At 42.9% G+C, this 15,501-nt stretch overlaps 1 protein-coding gene across 2 annotated transcripts in view; it reads left to right on the forward strand.

Annotated features, from left to right (window-relative positions):
• Positions 1–15,501, forward strand: part of LOC139416313 (collagen alpha-1(II) chain-like) — a 28,952-nt gene continuing 13,451 nt past the window's right edge. The window contains exons 1-16 of one of the 2 annotated variants that reach the window (XM_071164812.1): positions 109–304; positions 7,075–7,281; positions 9,072–9,091; positions 9,485–9,517; positions 10,406–10,438; positions 10,541–10,594; positions 11,199–11,300; positions 11,806–11,883; positions 12,654–12,698; positions 12,952–13,005; positions 13,640–13,693; positions 14,301–14,354; positions 14,613–14,666; positions 14,865–14,918; positions 15,055–15,099; positions 15,219–15,272. In XM_071164812.1, the coding sequence (XP_071020913.1) occupies positions 211–304; positions 7,075–7,281; positions 9,072–9,091; positions 9,485–9,517; positions 10,406–10,438; positions 10,541–10,594; positions 11,199–11,300; positions 11,806–11,883; positions 12,654–12,698; positions 12,952–13,005; positions 13,640–13,693; positions 14,301–14,354; positions 14,613–14,666; positions 14,865–14,918; positions 15,055–15,099; positions 15,219–15,272 (1,035 nt within the window). In that variant the 5' untranslated portion in view covers positions 109–210. Of the gene's footprint in view, positions 305–7,074; positions 7,282–9,071; positions 9,092–9,484; positions 9,518–10,405; positions 10,439–10,540; positions 10,595–11,198; positions 11,301–11,805; positions 11,884–12,653; positions 12,699–12,951; positions 13,006–13,639; positions 13,694–14,300; positions 14,355–14,612; positions 14,667–14,864; positions 14,919–15,054; positions 15,100–15,218; positions 15,273–15,501 lie in introns of both variants that reach the window. The other variant, XM_071164813.1, reaches the window with a different exon arrangement.

The raw sequence follows: 15,501 nt of genomic DNA on the forward strand, positions 1-15,501 counted from the left end.
GACATAAAACCGCGGTTCTTGCTCTGACGCGGTGGGTGTAAAGTGCCGGCTAGGGCCCCGCGTTGGATTCCACTTCGATTTTGGAAGGTTGACTGCATGGTTCGGTTGTAGTCTCTGGGAACACACAAACACACTCCATTAAAAGAGAGCATCGTCTGATCCGTCCCATCTTTTTCTTCACCCAAGGTCCTGCATGTCTAAAATTTAGACATGTTCAGCTTTGTGGATTCACGGACTGTTCTGCTACTTGTAGCATCCCAAGTTGTTTTAATATCCATTGTCAGATGCCAGGAAGAGGATGACCGTAAGTTACATAATTCTGTTGAATTGTCTTTTGCAAAAGTTTCGATTCTTCTGCTGATGCCATTTTATCAACTCATATTTTACTTTCTGCGCTTCTGTGGCACACTACCTTGGCATCTAAAGTTCCTGCGCAATTCTCACCTTCACAATGAATAGGGCAAGTGTTGGTAAAACTGCAGCAAACAAGATATGAGAATTGGATATGATTTTGTGAACCACTTGGGTACATTGGCATTGATGGAGGGGCACAAACTCATGCAAATATATCTGTCGGTCATTGGAGGAATTGCCCAATTATGAATTAGAATTCTTGCAGATACAATTCAGAGGTGAAATGTTAATTATCTGGACTGTTATACTGTACATGATATCAATTTAAGAAATTACTATTTAACTATGTAAATAATGGTATTGAATTGAACATTATCATCCTAATACTGGTTCGATATTGACATCGTTAATTGCTACATTTTGGTTACATTGTAAGTGTTTGCAGATATAAGGGGCCTATGAAAGAGTTGACCTTTCTTTTGGGAGGATAGGTGAGGCTATCAAGGCACATCTGTGTGGGATGGAGAACCAGGTGAACAAGTGTCCGTTTGTTTCACTCCTGGATACTCACTGTGGTTCCTGTCTCTGAACAAGCACAGTGTCAGTGTGCTCTCTCTAGCCGTGGTGCCAGTGTTTAACAACACAAATCCACTTGGTGGAGACAACAGACGAGACACAGTGGCTCACTTGAGATGCTTTGACAGTTCAAGAGCTTATTGGGCAATTTAGAAAACGTTTACTTTGGCATTTACACCCCCCCCCCCCCTCCCTGAGAAAACATTCTGATTTCAAAAGTATAGCTGAATTGTTTAAGGTGACTATTTGTTAGACGAGGGGGATTAAAAGTGTAATTATTTGTGTTTCATGCTGTGGCTGAAATATTTGAAAAGGTTCATTATATTCATAATTTAAAAAGACAGGGTCAGACACAGCTTGACCCCAGACTAGAAGGCTCAAAGGGTAGCAGGAAGTGAATGGCAGTTGGTCGCTCAATAAGATATTTTATTTTATGAAGAAACTATGGAACAGGATACTACTGTCGCTAGAGAGATAGGCTACACCACACTATGCAATGTGTAATGTATCATGTGTTGCTTTACAAATCCTCATATTCATAGGCTTGTTTCCACATAGCCTAAAATGGTTTGTCAATTTCTCTTGAAGTACTCCAAAGAACAGATTTTAGGGGCCACGTGTCCATTGTTGCTAGTAGTTCTAAGCATTTAGTAAGGAATTGGAGATTGTGGGTCCGTATACATATTGCCACAACTCAAAGAAAAGTTGTGGAACAACATGCCACCAACCGAACCCACCCACCTCGTGTGTTATATAGTATAGTTTGGTGGCAGGTACGTGCTAATAACCACTTTCACATAAATGCAACACAAACAAATAGCTGCATTTAGCCTCGTAGACCCAACCTTAGACCGTGTGCATGAAAGCTACCCATTCTCAATTCTCCAATGTGTTTGAACTGGCGCCTGACACAGCTGTGCGATCCAGATGGAGAATTTTAGAAGGACTCCCTGTTTACTTAGGGCAGCAGCTTGTCAATTGGGCACAGTCGCCCAGTGTGAGGGACTCATTCATAACAAGTCCACTGGTCACCAGGGAGCGCAGTAGGCATACAGGTTAAACAGACTAACTCCACCACGCAAAAAAAAAACATTTCCACTGTAAATGGCACCGCTATATACATTCATTGTCGGCTGCCTCAGCATTCTCCTGCATATGATTACTGTGATCTGAATGGATGCTTTATCTTCCGTTGGAGTTAACGAATCTAGCCGTTTGAGTGCAGGAGAAATAAACCTGGGTGAGGCTTGTTGAGCTTTTATTTTTTTTACCAGGTAAGTTGACTGAGAACACATTCTCATTTACAGCAACGACCTGGGGAATAGTTACAGGAGATAGGCGATGAATGAGACAATTGTAAACTGGAGATGATTAGGTGGCCATGAAGGCCAGATCGGGAATTTATCCAGGACACCAAGGTTAACAGCCCCTACTCCTACAATAAGTGCCATGGGATCTTCAGTGACACCGAGAGTCAGGACACCCATTTAGCATGCCATTGGAAAGTCAGCACCCTACAACAGGGCAATGTCCCCAATCACTGCCCAGGAGCATTGGGATAAACAAACAAAAAAAATTGACCAGAGGAAAGGGTGCCTCCTACTGGCCCTACAACACCACTTCCAGCAGAATCGGGTCTCCCATCCAGAAACTGACCAGGACCAACCCTGCTTAGCTTTAGAAGCCAACCTGCAGTAGGATGCATGGTGGTATGCTGCAAGATTAAACCAAGCGACAGACCGGTGGTTAGATTTTGTGAGACTACGGCCCCCAGGTAGAATCAGCATCCACCCAGACCAGTACGTTGAAAGATCCAGTCTGCCATGCTGCCAATCCATGTTGCATCGTGTTGAGATGAGTCTATTAGGCATAATACCTGGATATGATGAACATAATGATGCCATACATTATTATAAATTATGCTGATATGCTTCTGTCTTTAATGTGGTTAATAATAAGTGTTTTTGTGTGATTCTGGACATCTCTGTTCTTCTTTGAATAGGTCACTCCTACTTACTTTTAAAGAGCAGATCGGATCAAGGCAAACAGTGTTTTAGCTACTCGGCTCTGTAGTCTTGTAATTCTCTCCAGGATCTTCTCATCTAGCAGGAGTTTAAAAGTTTGGTTGATTCACATGCTATTGAGGAATGTGATTGGCATTAGGACTTAAGGCAGTGGTACAGTTGAAGTCGGAAGTTTACATACACCATAGCCAAATACATTTAAACTCAGTTTTTCACAATTCCTGAAATGTAATACTTGTAAAAAAGTCCATGCTTTAGGTCAGTTAGGATCACCACTTTATTTTAAGAATGTGAAATGTCAGAATAATAGTAGAAATAATTAATTATTTCAGCTTTTATTTCTTTCATCACATTCCCAGTGGGTCAGAAGTTTACACACACTCAATTAGTATTTGATAGCATTTCCTTTAAATTGTTTAACTTGGGTCAAACGTTTTGCATAGCCTTCCATAAGCTTCCCACAATAAGTTGGGAGAATTTTGGCCCATTCCTCCTTACAGAGCTGGTGTAACTGAGTCAGGTTTGTAGACCTCTCCACGCTTTTTCAGTTCTGCCTGCACATTTTCTATAGGATTGAGGTCAGGGCTTTGTGATGGCCACTCCAATACCTTGACTTTGTTGTCCTTAAGCCATTTTGCCACAACTTTGGAAGCATGCTTGGGGCCATTGTCCATTTGGAAGACCCATTTGCGACCAAGCTTTAACTTCCTGACTGATGTCTTGAGATGTTGCTTCAATATATCCACAGAATTTTCCTTTCCTCATGATGCCATCTATTTTGTGAAGTGCACCAGTCCCTCCTGGAGCAAAGCACTCCCACAACATGATGCTGCCACCCCCGTGCTTCACGGTTGGGATGGTGTTCTTCGGCTTGCAAGCCTCCCACTTTTTCCTCCAAACATAACGTTGGTCATTATGGCCAAACAGTTCTATTTTTGTTTCATCAGACCAGAGGACATTTCTCCAAAAAGTCCGATCTTTGTCCCCATGTGCAGTTGCAAACCGTAGTCTGGCTTTTTTATGGAGGTTTTGGAGCAGTGGCTTCTTCCTTGCTGAGCGGCCTTTCAGGTTATGTCGATATAGGACTCGTTTTACTGTGGATATAGATACTTTTCTACCTGTTTCCTCCAGCATCTTCACAAGGTCCTTTGCTGTTGTTCTGGGATTAATTTGCACTTTTCGCACCAAAGTACGTTCATCTTTAGGAGACAGAACGCGTCTTCTTCCTGGGCGGTATGGCGGCTGCGTGGTCCCATGGTGTTTATACTTGCGTACTATTGTTTCTATAGATGAACGTGGTACCTTCAGGCATTTTGAAATTGCTCCCAAGGATGAACCAGACTTGTGGAGGTCTACAATTTTGTTTCTGAGGTCTTGACTGATTTCTTTTAATTTTCCCATGATGTCAAGCAAAGAGGCACTAAGTTTGAAGGTAGGCCTTGAAATACATCCACAGGTACACCTCCAATTGACTCAAATTATGTCAATTAGTCTATCAGAAGCTTCTAAATCCATGACATGACAGTCAACTTAGTGTACGTAAACTTCTGACCCACTGGAATTGTGATACAGTGAATTATAACTGAAATAATATTTCTGTAAACAGTTGGAAAAATTACTTGTGCCATGCACAAAGTAGATGTCCTAACCGACTTGCCAAAACTATAGTTTGTTAACAAGAAATTTGTGGAGTGGTTGAAAAACGAGTTTTAATGACTCCAACCTAAGTGTATGTAAACTTTCGACTTCAACTGTACATATGATAGATTAAAAAATATATATATATATATGTCTGTAATTGAAATATATTTGTGTCTGCGTCAAAACACGGTGTACCAGTCAAAAGTTTGGACACACCTACTCATTCAAGGGTTTTTCTTTATTTTTAAAATTTTCTACATTATACAATAGTAATGAAGGCATCAAAACTACAAAATAACACATATTGAATCATGTAGTAACCATAAAAAGTGTTAAACAATTCAAAATATATTTTATATTTTTCAAAGTAGCCACCCTTTTCCTTGATGACAGCTTTGCACACTCTTGGCATTCTCTCAACCAGCTTCACCTGGAATGCTTTTCCATCAGTCTTGAAGGAGTTCCTACATATTCTGAGCACTTGTTGGTTGCTTTTCCTTCACTCTGCAGTCCAACTCATCCCAAACCATCTCAATTGGGTATGGTCCGGTGATTGTGGAGGCCAGGTCATCTGCTGCAGCAATCCATCACTCTCCTCCTTGGTCAAATAGGCCTTACACAGCCTGAAGGTGTGTTGGGTCATTATCCTGTTGAAAACAAATGATAGTCCCAATAAGCGCAAACCATATGGGATGGTGTACTGTACCGTATCGCTGCAGAGTGCGGCGGTAGCCATGCTGGTAAAGTGTACCTTGAATTCTAAATAAATCACCAACAGTGTCACCAGCAAGCACCCCCACACCTCTTCCTCCATGCTTCACGGTGGGAACCACACATGTGGAGAACATCCGTTCACCTACTTTGCATCACACAAAGACAAGGTGGTTGGAACCAAAAATCTCTCATTTGACCAAAGACCAAAGGACAGATTACCACCGGTCTAATGTCCATTGCTCGTGTTTCTTGAACCAAGCACTTCTGTTCTTATTATTGATGTCCTTTAGTAGCGGTTTCTTTCCAGCAATTCGACCATGAAGGCCTGATTAACACACTCTCCTTTGAACAGTTGATGTTGCGATGTGTCTGTTACTTGAACTCTGTGAAGCATTTATCTGGGCTGCAATTTCTGAGGCTGGTAACGCTAATGAATCTATCCCCTGCAGCAGAGGAAACTCTGGGTCTTCCTTTCCTGTGGCGGTCCTCATGAGAGACAGTTTCATCATAGCAGAGGTAACTCTGGGTCTTCCTTTCCTGTGGCGGTCCTCATGAGAGACAGTTTCATCATAGCAGAGGTAACTCTGGGTCTTCCTTTCCTGTGGCGGTCCTCATGAGAGACAGTTTCCTCACAACGCTTGATGGTTTTTGCGACTGTACATGAAGAAACTTTCTAAGTTCTTGAAATGTTTTACGGATTGACTGACCTTCATGTCTTAAAGTAATGATGGACTTTCATTTCTCTTTACTTATTTGAGCTCTTCTTGCCATAATATGGACTTTGTCTTTTACCAAATAGGATCAAATCTGTAAACCACCCCTCCCTTGTAACAACACAATTGATTGGCTCAAATTAACTTGTAACAAGGCACACCTGTTAATTGAAATGCATTCCAGGTGACTACGTCATGAAGCTGGTTGAGAGAATGCCAAGAGTTTGCAAATCTGTCAACAAGGAAACGGGTAGCTACTTTGAAGAATCTCAAATATAAAATGTATTTCGATTTTTTAAACACTTTTTTGCTTAATACATGATTCCATATGTGTTATTTCATAGTTTTGATGTCTTCAATATTATTCTACAATGTAAAAAGTTGTACAAATGAAGAAAAACCCTTGAATGAGTAGGTGTGTCCAAACTTTTGACTGGTACTGTATATACTTTTTATGGTGTGTCTATGTAAGTTCCTACAGTATGTCTGACATTTGTCTCAAATATTGTTCCCCCCTGCTGCTGTCTTGGTTGGACCAGGTCTCTCTGTAAAAATAGATTTTATTGCAATGAGACTAACCTGGATAAATAAAGGTTAAATAAAATAAAATAAAAAGTATATGTGAAACCTGTTGATTGTCCCAAGCTGTGAGTGTAGTCATGAGTGTGGGTGCTGTGATGCTGTGTGCTGTGCATGTGGTGTAAATGAGGCCTCATGCTAAGCTGATAACTTGTCTCTCCCCCCTCCTCCCACCTGCCTCCACTTACCTTCACCCATCTCACTTTGACCCCCACCCCTCTCCTCCACCCCACCTTGCACTCAATGCCCTTCCTGCTTGCCCTCCACCCTACCCTGCCATTTACACATGTGCCCCCCTCATGCTTCCTCCCCCGCACCTACACACCATGATCACTGTCATGCCCTCTTTGACACCCACCCATCCCTATTTATCCCTCTCCTGCCACTTCTCACATCCACCACCACCCTCCACCCCCGTCTCTGCCCCCGGCATGCCCCATGGCCTCTGTACCACCTCCTGCCGGTGGTCACAGAGGAGGCAGGCAGCTGCATCCAGGATGCCCAACGCTATAACGATAAGGATGTGTGGAAGCCGGAGCCGTGTCGTATCTGTGTGTGTGACAGCGGGTCAGTGCTGTGTGATGAGATCATCTGCGAGGAGATCAGAGAGTGTGCCAACCCCATCATCCAACCTAGAGAGTGCTGCCCCATCTGCCCTGCGGACGCCAGCGCCCCAACTGGTTGTAATTTATTTATTCACACAATCATGAATAAATTACTGTGCCCTTTTAACATGCCAAAACTTTTGAATGGGGAACTAAATGGTAGTTAAGATGTTCACTGGGTTTAACAGGTCCTCAGTAGCTTATGTTCAGGACTTTGGTGTGCAGACATGAGTCTGGACAGGAGTCAGGACAGATTTTGAGGCTCATAAATGGGTATTAAAGGGATTTATAAGTAGCTAGGTGTGATGTTCCCTATTCAAAAGTGTTACCCTTTTCCCTGCTTGTTTTGGATTGGCGATCATACCTGCAACATTCTCTGGATAATCTCCCTCTATGGATGTTCACTTCATGAGGAGTTTATTCCTACCGTTGTGGCATCTGGTTTCCACTTAAAACAACCAGGGTCAATCTTGAAAACAAGACACTTCTATGTTTGCTTTAACTAGTGGCGGGTGACTAAGAAGCTATCCTGAGCTGCCAATCACGGTGTAATTTTTTTTGTCCAATGGAAGCTTTTTTCCCACCACATCAAAGCGATCCTATTGGGGTGAAATAAGACAAATGATTGACAAGACATGATAGTCCCACCCACTTTTGGGGTTCTTGAAGTCTCATTTCCTCCATCACTAGTGTCTAAGCGTGAACATTTTTGACTGCTTTGCCTTCTTTTCCAACACCGGTCCCACGTTACTCCCATCGCGTCTGGATATGATCCTATTTCCAGGGACCTACGCATGTGGGAGTCATTATTGTTCTTCACTTCACCAGACTTGACCCAACCTACACTCTTAGAAAAAAGGCTTATTCGAGCTGCCCCCATAGGATAACCCTTTTTTGGTTCCAGGTAGAACCCTTTTGGGTTCCATGTAGAACCCTCTTGTGGGAATGGTTCTACCTGGAACCAAACGTGTTCTACCTAGTACCAAAAATGGTTCTACAAAGGGTTCTCGTATGGGGACAGTTGAAGAACCCTTTTAGGTTCTAGATAGCAGCTTTTTTTCCTAAGAGTGTACTCCCAGGCTCAACACACAGCAGATAACATATGCAAAGAGAAGAGAGGCAAACACATGATAATATAGAGTGCCAATGTGCTATTACTATCAATATTCAAAGATACAGTATATGCACTTTGAACATAGAATACTCATACTTGCTTTCCGAACAACACAAATAAACCAAAGCTGCTCTCACATTTCACATTTGAATCATTGTTCATGTTTTATGATTGAACAAAGAGTATATATTCTGAGACATAATATTTTCGAGCATTTTGAAAAAATGTGCCTTTGAAAACGAAAAAAACGATTTTCATGCGTCATGTTTTATTCTGTCAAGTATAGTAGTAACCTTTAACTTTTGAGAAGATATACATTTTTGGTTCTAACAATCCATCATCAGTCTATCATAATAACCACGAAATGTGCCATTTCGTCACATGATATGCTCCTCGCTAAAGCCATTTATACAATGAACTCTGTTGTTCGCTCCAAAATATGCTATATTGACAAATGTTTTTTCACGCACAGACGATTTGATCCAAACATCTGTCCCACCCCCACGCTTTGCTTTGCTTCTGGCCCCATCCCCTCAACATGGATCTACAGCTAACCCTCAAACCCACTCGGGATGGGTTGTCAGGGCCTTGGAGTTTGGTCTTTTGGTTTCCACAGGTTTTCCTTTTAATCTGGAGGGTTCAAACTCTGGAGGTTTGGACCCCACACAGATATCAGCAGTCTCAAGTTCACCCTTTTTAATGTTGTTTTCTCTCTCTCTCTCTTCCTCATCCACCTCAAATGCAACCTCAGAGGCGGTGATTGGTGCTAAGGTGAGACCACGGGAAACGATGATGTGATATGCCACCCTGAAAGCTGTTATGAACGAATAACAATAACTTGGCAAAATACAAATCATATTTTCTGTTGGACAAACCAATGTGTCATTTAGACAATGCTTATCAGACTATCGCCGACACGATCATCTAAACACCGTGTATAACCATCCACACACTCAGGCTCCAAAATACTTCAGACTTACATGATGTGAATATTATGTGTCTTTATACTGATAAAGTCTTCATTGGGACCACAGACTTTCATTGGGACCACAGACTTTCATTGGGACCACAGACTTTTGTTAGGACCACAGACTTAAGACCAGAGACTTTCATTAAGACCACTGACCACCATTAAAACCACTGACTTTCATTTGTTCCTATTAGGGCCAGAAAGGGGAACCAGGCGAGATTGCAGATGTAAGTATGCACACTCAGATTTACTGTATAGTCAAATAATTGCGCCAGTATTCAGGGGACACAGGGGGTTTATTATCTCATGTACTTATTTCTTCTCCGCCTTATTCAAGCGTACAGTCAGTGATGAGCTGCTGTATGCAAAGGCATGCACTACAGCTCACGCTCACTCAGGAAGAGATCAGAAGACTTGTTTGTCCGTTCAAATCAGAGTGACATAAGGATTTTTGGTCAACGAAGGCACTGACGCTCCTTTTTTAGGTACCTATGCATGCCATTGCCAAGCATTAGTCAAGAAGAGGCTACGGCATGTCTACTTCTAACAATGACACTTTAACACGTTTTTATAATAGCCTCACCTAAAAGTCACATACATGCAGCATAGCTATCCAAGTCAGTTTGTAGTCATTATCAGGGTTGACTCTCTGGAGTGTAACGGACTACTAATTTGGCTATTTGTGTTCTTCTTCTTTTGGGGAATCATATGATTCCAAGAGAGCCAAGGCCTCCGAATGATAAGTGATTAGCTACCCTGCTTTGAACCTGGTGGTTTTAGACAGATTGTCTTTTGTTTTGTTGTCAAAACATGGAAGGAAGCCGACATTCCTAGGACATAATGGACCGAAACCAATCGTCTTACATCCATTTAGTCACTTTTTTTATTCATTGGTATGCAAGGCTTCTTGGGAAATGAACAAACCTTGACAAGCGGAAGATGTTTTTTTCAGCCAAAGTAAATTGTCAATGGACTTCCTGCTATTCCCAGCATCTTAGCAATTCAAAGCAGTGCAACCCGAAACCTTTTCAAAGACATCAGGGCTTTGAAAAGACTACTTTCATCCCACTAAGTATTGAGAACTGAACAAGCTCTCTTTCTGTTCTGTTGTCCAGGTTGTAGGACCGAATGGACCAGCAGGCCCTATGGTAAACATATTCTCAAATATTTACTTGCTATTTTTGTTTTGTGAATAATGTGCTCTGTTTGTCAAGCATCTTGCTCATCCTAACATTTGTTTGTTTGTGCAGGGCCCCTCGGGCGAGCAGGGACCACGTGGAGAAGCTGGCGCTAAGGGTGATAAGGTAAGACAGTAAATCCCAGTCACCTTTGTGCAGGTAGGTTATGCTTAGAAATCTGTCTGTGGTATGGACTGAAATAAGGGCTAACCATTCAACATCTTCAATTGCTGCCTAGTTTATCATGTGTGCGACTTTGCATTTAGATCCAGGATAGGGAGATTTACAGTATACGCTACCTTATTGTGGAAAATCCAATATATTCCAATCTATAAATAGTACAATAAGATTGTAACGAAACAGTGGCATACTCCGCAAAGCACCTCAATACATCCTCTGCAGTTCTTCAACCACTGGCCAGGCTAGTTATGCAGCAAATGCATTAGAGTTGATTGATTGGTTAATTGGTTGATTGTTTGGGTGATGGACTGATTTGTTGATTGGTTGGTTGGTTGGTTGATTGATTCATGGATTGGTTGGTTGATTGATTGATTGATTGATTGCGAACAGAATTACATTCAGTAACATAGTCTCCTAAGGCAGACAACACCATCAAAGCCATGCAACAATATCAATCACTCACTTTTCCCAATGAAAGCTGATAACACTGAACATGTTTGTGTATTGAACCCATTGTTGAATGTGCTTGTCCCTCTCGCCTTTTCCCTAGGGAAATGTTGGCCCCAGAGGCAGAGATGGCGAGCCTGGAACCCCCGGGAACCCCGGAACCCCTGGCCCTCCCGGACCCAACGGACCCCCAGGTCTTGGCGGGGTAAGTGGTAGAAAACAGAGGAGAGGACAGGAGAGTAGATGAGAGAGGATGTCACCACCACACATAATCTCTGTTTATGTCGTTGTGGTGCAGAGAAGCACTCCCTGTTGATGGACTAGCAGTACAGTATCACCATATTCTCACTGTCAGATGTGTGTGTGTGTATGTGTGTATTCGCACGCACGCACACACACGTGTGTGAAAGAGACTAAGCCATACGCCTATTTGCTCATCTATGTGTTAGTTAGTAGAATAGAGAGAGAAGAATGGACGACACATTGGTAAGCTACTGTGCCACAGTCAATATCACCAATGTAATCCCTTCTGACAACTGTAAACATGCCACCAGAGTTTTTGTTTCCTCGGAGCCCTGGTGAGGTCATATATCCTGTATAGCAGAAATACAGGCGGTGATAGCTTTGGCGGACACCAGGGGGCAGTGCATCTACTGTAGATACCGTCGACTCACGAACAATGTCTCTTGACCCGTGTTGTGTTTCTGCAGAACTTCGCGGCTCAGATGGCTGGTGGATTCGATGAGAAAGCCGGAGGCGCACAGATGGGAGTGATGCAAGGACCTATGGTTAGAGGACAAGAGATGTTACTGTACCGTCACATGAACTTCACAGAATCCAGAGGGGGTTTAAAAAGACTCAAATGAATGATTGAGACAAATAAAATCATAGTGGTAAACTAAAGAGCTATATGGTATGTGGTAAATGTCGGTCGGTAGTGGCATGCTGTGTTACAGACTTGAAGACAGTACTGACGTCAGACTGCAATCTTGTCATGGAAATGAACCACTGAATGGAGCATACTGTAGTACAGATTGTGCTGGCATACCAAATCGATAGCTAATGCTGTCCTGTTGGTATGGAATATGAGCTATATTATAACGGCAGTCAGTAACAAAGACATAGAAATGATCATGAAACATATGCTATTTATATTACCTATGGTCGATGAATTGACGTATCTATGGACACGCCCTGCAGCATTTGGAAGCATATGACCCCTCCCCCAATTCCCAAATAAGAGTCAACCTACAGTCTATTATTCTACCCGACGACTCATTGAAATACACTGTTTTTTGGGGTTTTTTTTCTTCATACGACCAGATAACCATGGCCTCAAACCTTTCTACACCACAACTCTAACTAATTATTACACAACATCGGAAGACCCACAGGCCATGTTATTTGAATTACAATGGGACATCTGGCAATTAGTGTGTTTTTTTCTCTCCCTATAAGACATGACTAAATAGCAAATACCCCCAATAGTCTTTGAGCTATGAATTGCTATCAATATTATGCATTTCCTCTCATTATCTCTCTCCCTCTTCCTCTGTAGGGCCCTATGGGTCCCCGTGGTCCACCTGGCCCTTCTGGAGCCCCTGTAAGTATACACCACCTTCATAACTGTGGGCTGGACACTAAGCCCTAGTAATAACCACAACAGAAGGAGAATGTGGACAGTGCTGTAGATTAGGGCTTGACCCTTTGACCTTCTGTATCGGATGGATAAACATTTATGGTCTACCTGTGTCCTAATATACTATGTTGGTCTCTAATGTGGACACCCTACGCCTATAGAAATATGCAGACTATTAGGATGTCTTTGACTTGATGTCCCTTCTAATCAATTCCAGGGCCCACAAGGTTTCCAAGGTAACCCCGGAGAGACTGGAGAGCCAGGCCCTGCTGTGAGTATCCAGAACTATCCCAGGGTGCACCATACATCTCTGTGCCACAACACCAATGTAGAAATATAATACGTAGAGCTTGGCAGCAGCACCAGAGCATTCTAGTATCAGCTCTCTCGGGAGCCGTATTCGACTGAGGGCTGTATGATTGCGTACTAACCACATAAAATATAGAGAAATTAGTGTTTACTGTGAAAGTGTCTCATAAATCCACTCAACCCAGTTCGACCTCTAACCCCTGACCCCTAGAAGTGGTAGGAATGTCTATCCATGTGAGGATCACATGGAGCTCCGCCCCCCTCAGAGCTCAAGTGAAAATCACCAACATCATTACCCGTCATTAAAATCAAACCACAAGCAACAGGAAAATGCCCCCTTTCCTCTACATGCTGTGAATGTCAGATATAAATAGACAGGAATAGACAGGGTACCTTTTTAACATGACTGCCTGTGACATAACATTTTCATTAGAGTTGGCAGTGAGAATGCAAAGACTAGGTGAAAGGCCCCGAAATCATGAAGTGATTTCATTTTTAGTTTACTGTGGGAAGGTAGCTTCTTGCACTAGTCTGTTCTAAGTCACAGCAATTAGGCCTACACATCAATGACAACAAGCTCTTTGCCCTTATGACAGGGTGCACTGGGACCCCAAGGACCCCCTGGACCTTCTGGCAAACCAGGAAGTGATGTAAGTATTGCCTTCTTCAGCAACCGAACCAGAACCATGCCAGGCTTGGACCAGATCCACGGCTCAGGCCTGAGCTCGGTTGTCAAAGCCGTGCTCGAGTAGAGCGCGAGCTCTATCAGATGTAGAGCTCTGAACACGCTTTGTTACTTCAATTTCCTCATATTTCCTCTCTTGCCACCTGCCCAAACTATCATTATCTTATTGACTTCGTCAGGCCAGACTCCAGTGCCCCTCATTCCATCATGAAAGGCGGACCTTGTTTCTTCCCCCACTGTTTACAAAAACACCAGCATGATCCTCGTTGACACAGTACCAGCGAAGCAGTCCACAAAGCACTGACCTACCATTTCTAACTTGTAATACAATTGTTTCATTGAATGTGCCTTTAGAAAATCCTAAACTCCTAGCCATTTACATTCCCACACTGAACTCCCCACCCACTCACCCACCCACCCACACACTCACCCCACCCCACCCCAGAGGGCCTTCTCTCGCTGAAGTAAACTAATTAGAATCTAAAATGTAAAACGTGAAGACATTTACTATTCAGTTGATAAACTCCTGATTTGAATCATATCTTCAAGTGTCTCCCTTTCTTTATTGCTAGGGTGAGGCTGGCAAACCTGGAAAGGCTGGTGAACGTGGACCTGCAGGACCTCAGGTAAACACTGAAAGATTAGACTATAGTAGAAAGAAAAACATAAATCTATGTCCACAACATCAGAGCACAATGCCATGGATAACAGTTCTCTTATGTACTACAGACTTAAGTTTATTTTAATTTTTTATCAATTGCCTTTGTTTACATCTTACTATATACTGATCAACTCAATGTTCAATATCTTAAGGTAGGAGTTCCAGATGAATCCCACACAGAATCCTTTAGTATCCAATTTCCTCATTTATTTATTTATTTCAGGGAGCTCGTGGATTCCCCGGGACTCCTGGTCTTCCCGGAATCAAAGGACACAGAGTGGGTGCTTCATCGTGCTTATTTTAACAATCACAACTCCCTCAGCATGGATATTATGATGTTACACGTCCCAGCTTGATTAGCAACGCAACAGATTAGCTCATTAGTGTTCATTAAATCAGTCTAATGGGGCTGATGTAGGACTAATAAGTCCTGATGAAGTGGCTCACTGCTGTCTGTCTGTCCGTGTGTGTGTAGGGTCATCCTGGTCTTGATGGATCTAAGGGAGAGGGTGGTGCTGCTGGAGCCAAGGTAAGACTTCTGCCCCGGTCTTCTACTCATCCAATCTTTTGAGTTTTCTATTTCTGTGTCTATTTGTCTGTCTATCTGACGGACTGTCTGAGAAGCCGTCCGATTGGCTAACTGACTGACTGTCTCCTCTCTATAGGGCGAGGGTGGCGCTCCCGGAGAGAACGGCGCCCCTGGACCAATGGTAAGAGAGCGTTACACCTGTGCAGCACCTGCATAGTATGAGTATAATGCTTTTATTCGCCAACTGTAACTTTTACCTGAATGTTACCAAGCTGAGTGTTCATCACTTGTCTCCTGTAGGGACCACGTGGTCTGCCTGGCGAGAGAGGCCGTCCCGGAGCTTCTGGCTCTGCTGTGAGTAACAACGCAGACATTTACCTTTAACACTCTCTGATTAAACTATTACACTCCTGAACAATACAAGCTAGCAATGCACCAAAGCTAAGGTGTAGCCCTAGATGATGTGCCGTATAGTTTCGACCATTTATGTCCCCAATCCCAATCAATCCTCACCAGACCCAATCATAGTCTATACACTTGTCTACCAGACAATCCCAGCCTAGAGTTTTTGGACTTTCTCTTT

The sequence above is a fragment of the Oncorhynchus clarkii genome, chromosome 9 (genome assembly GCF_045791955.1).
Source record: "Oncorhynchus clarkii lewisi isolate Uvic-CL-2024 chromosome 9, UVic_Ocla_1.0, whole genome shotgun sequence".
In the NCBI taxonomy this organism is placed as follows: Eukaryota; Metazoa; Chordata; class Actinopteri; order Salmoniformes; family Salmonidae; genus Oncorhynchus; species Oncorhynchus clarkii.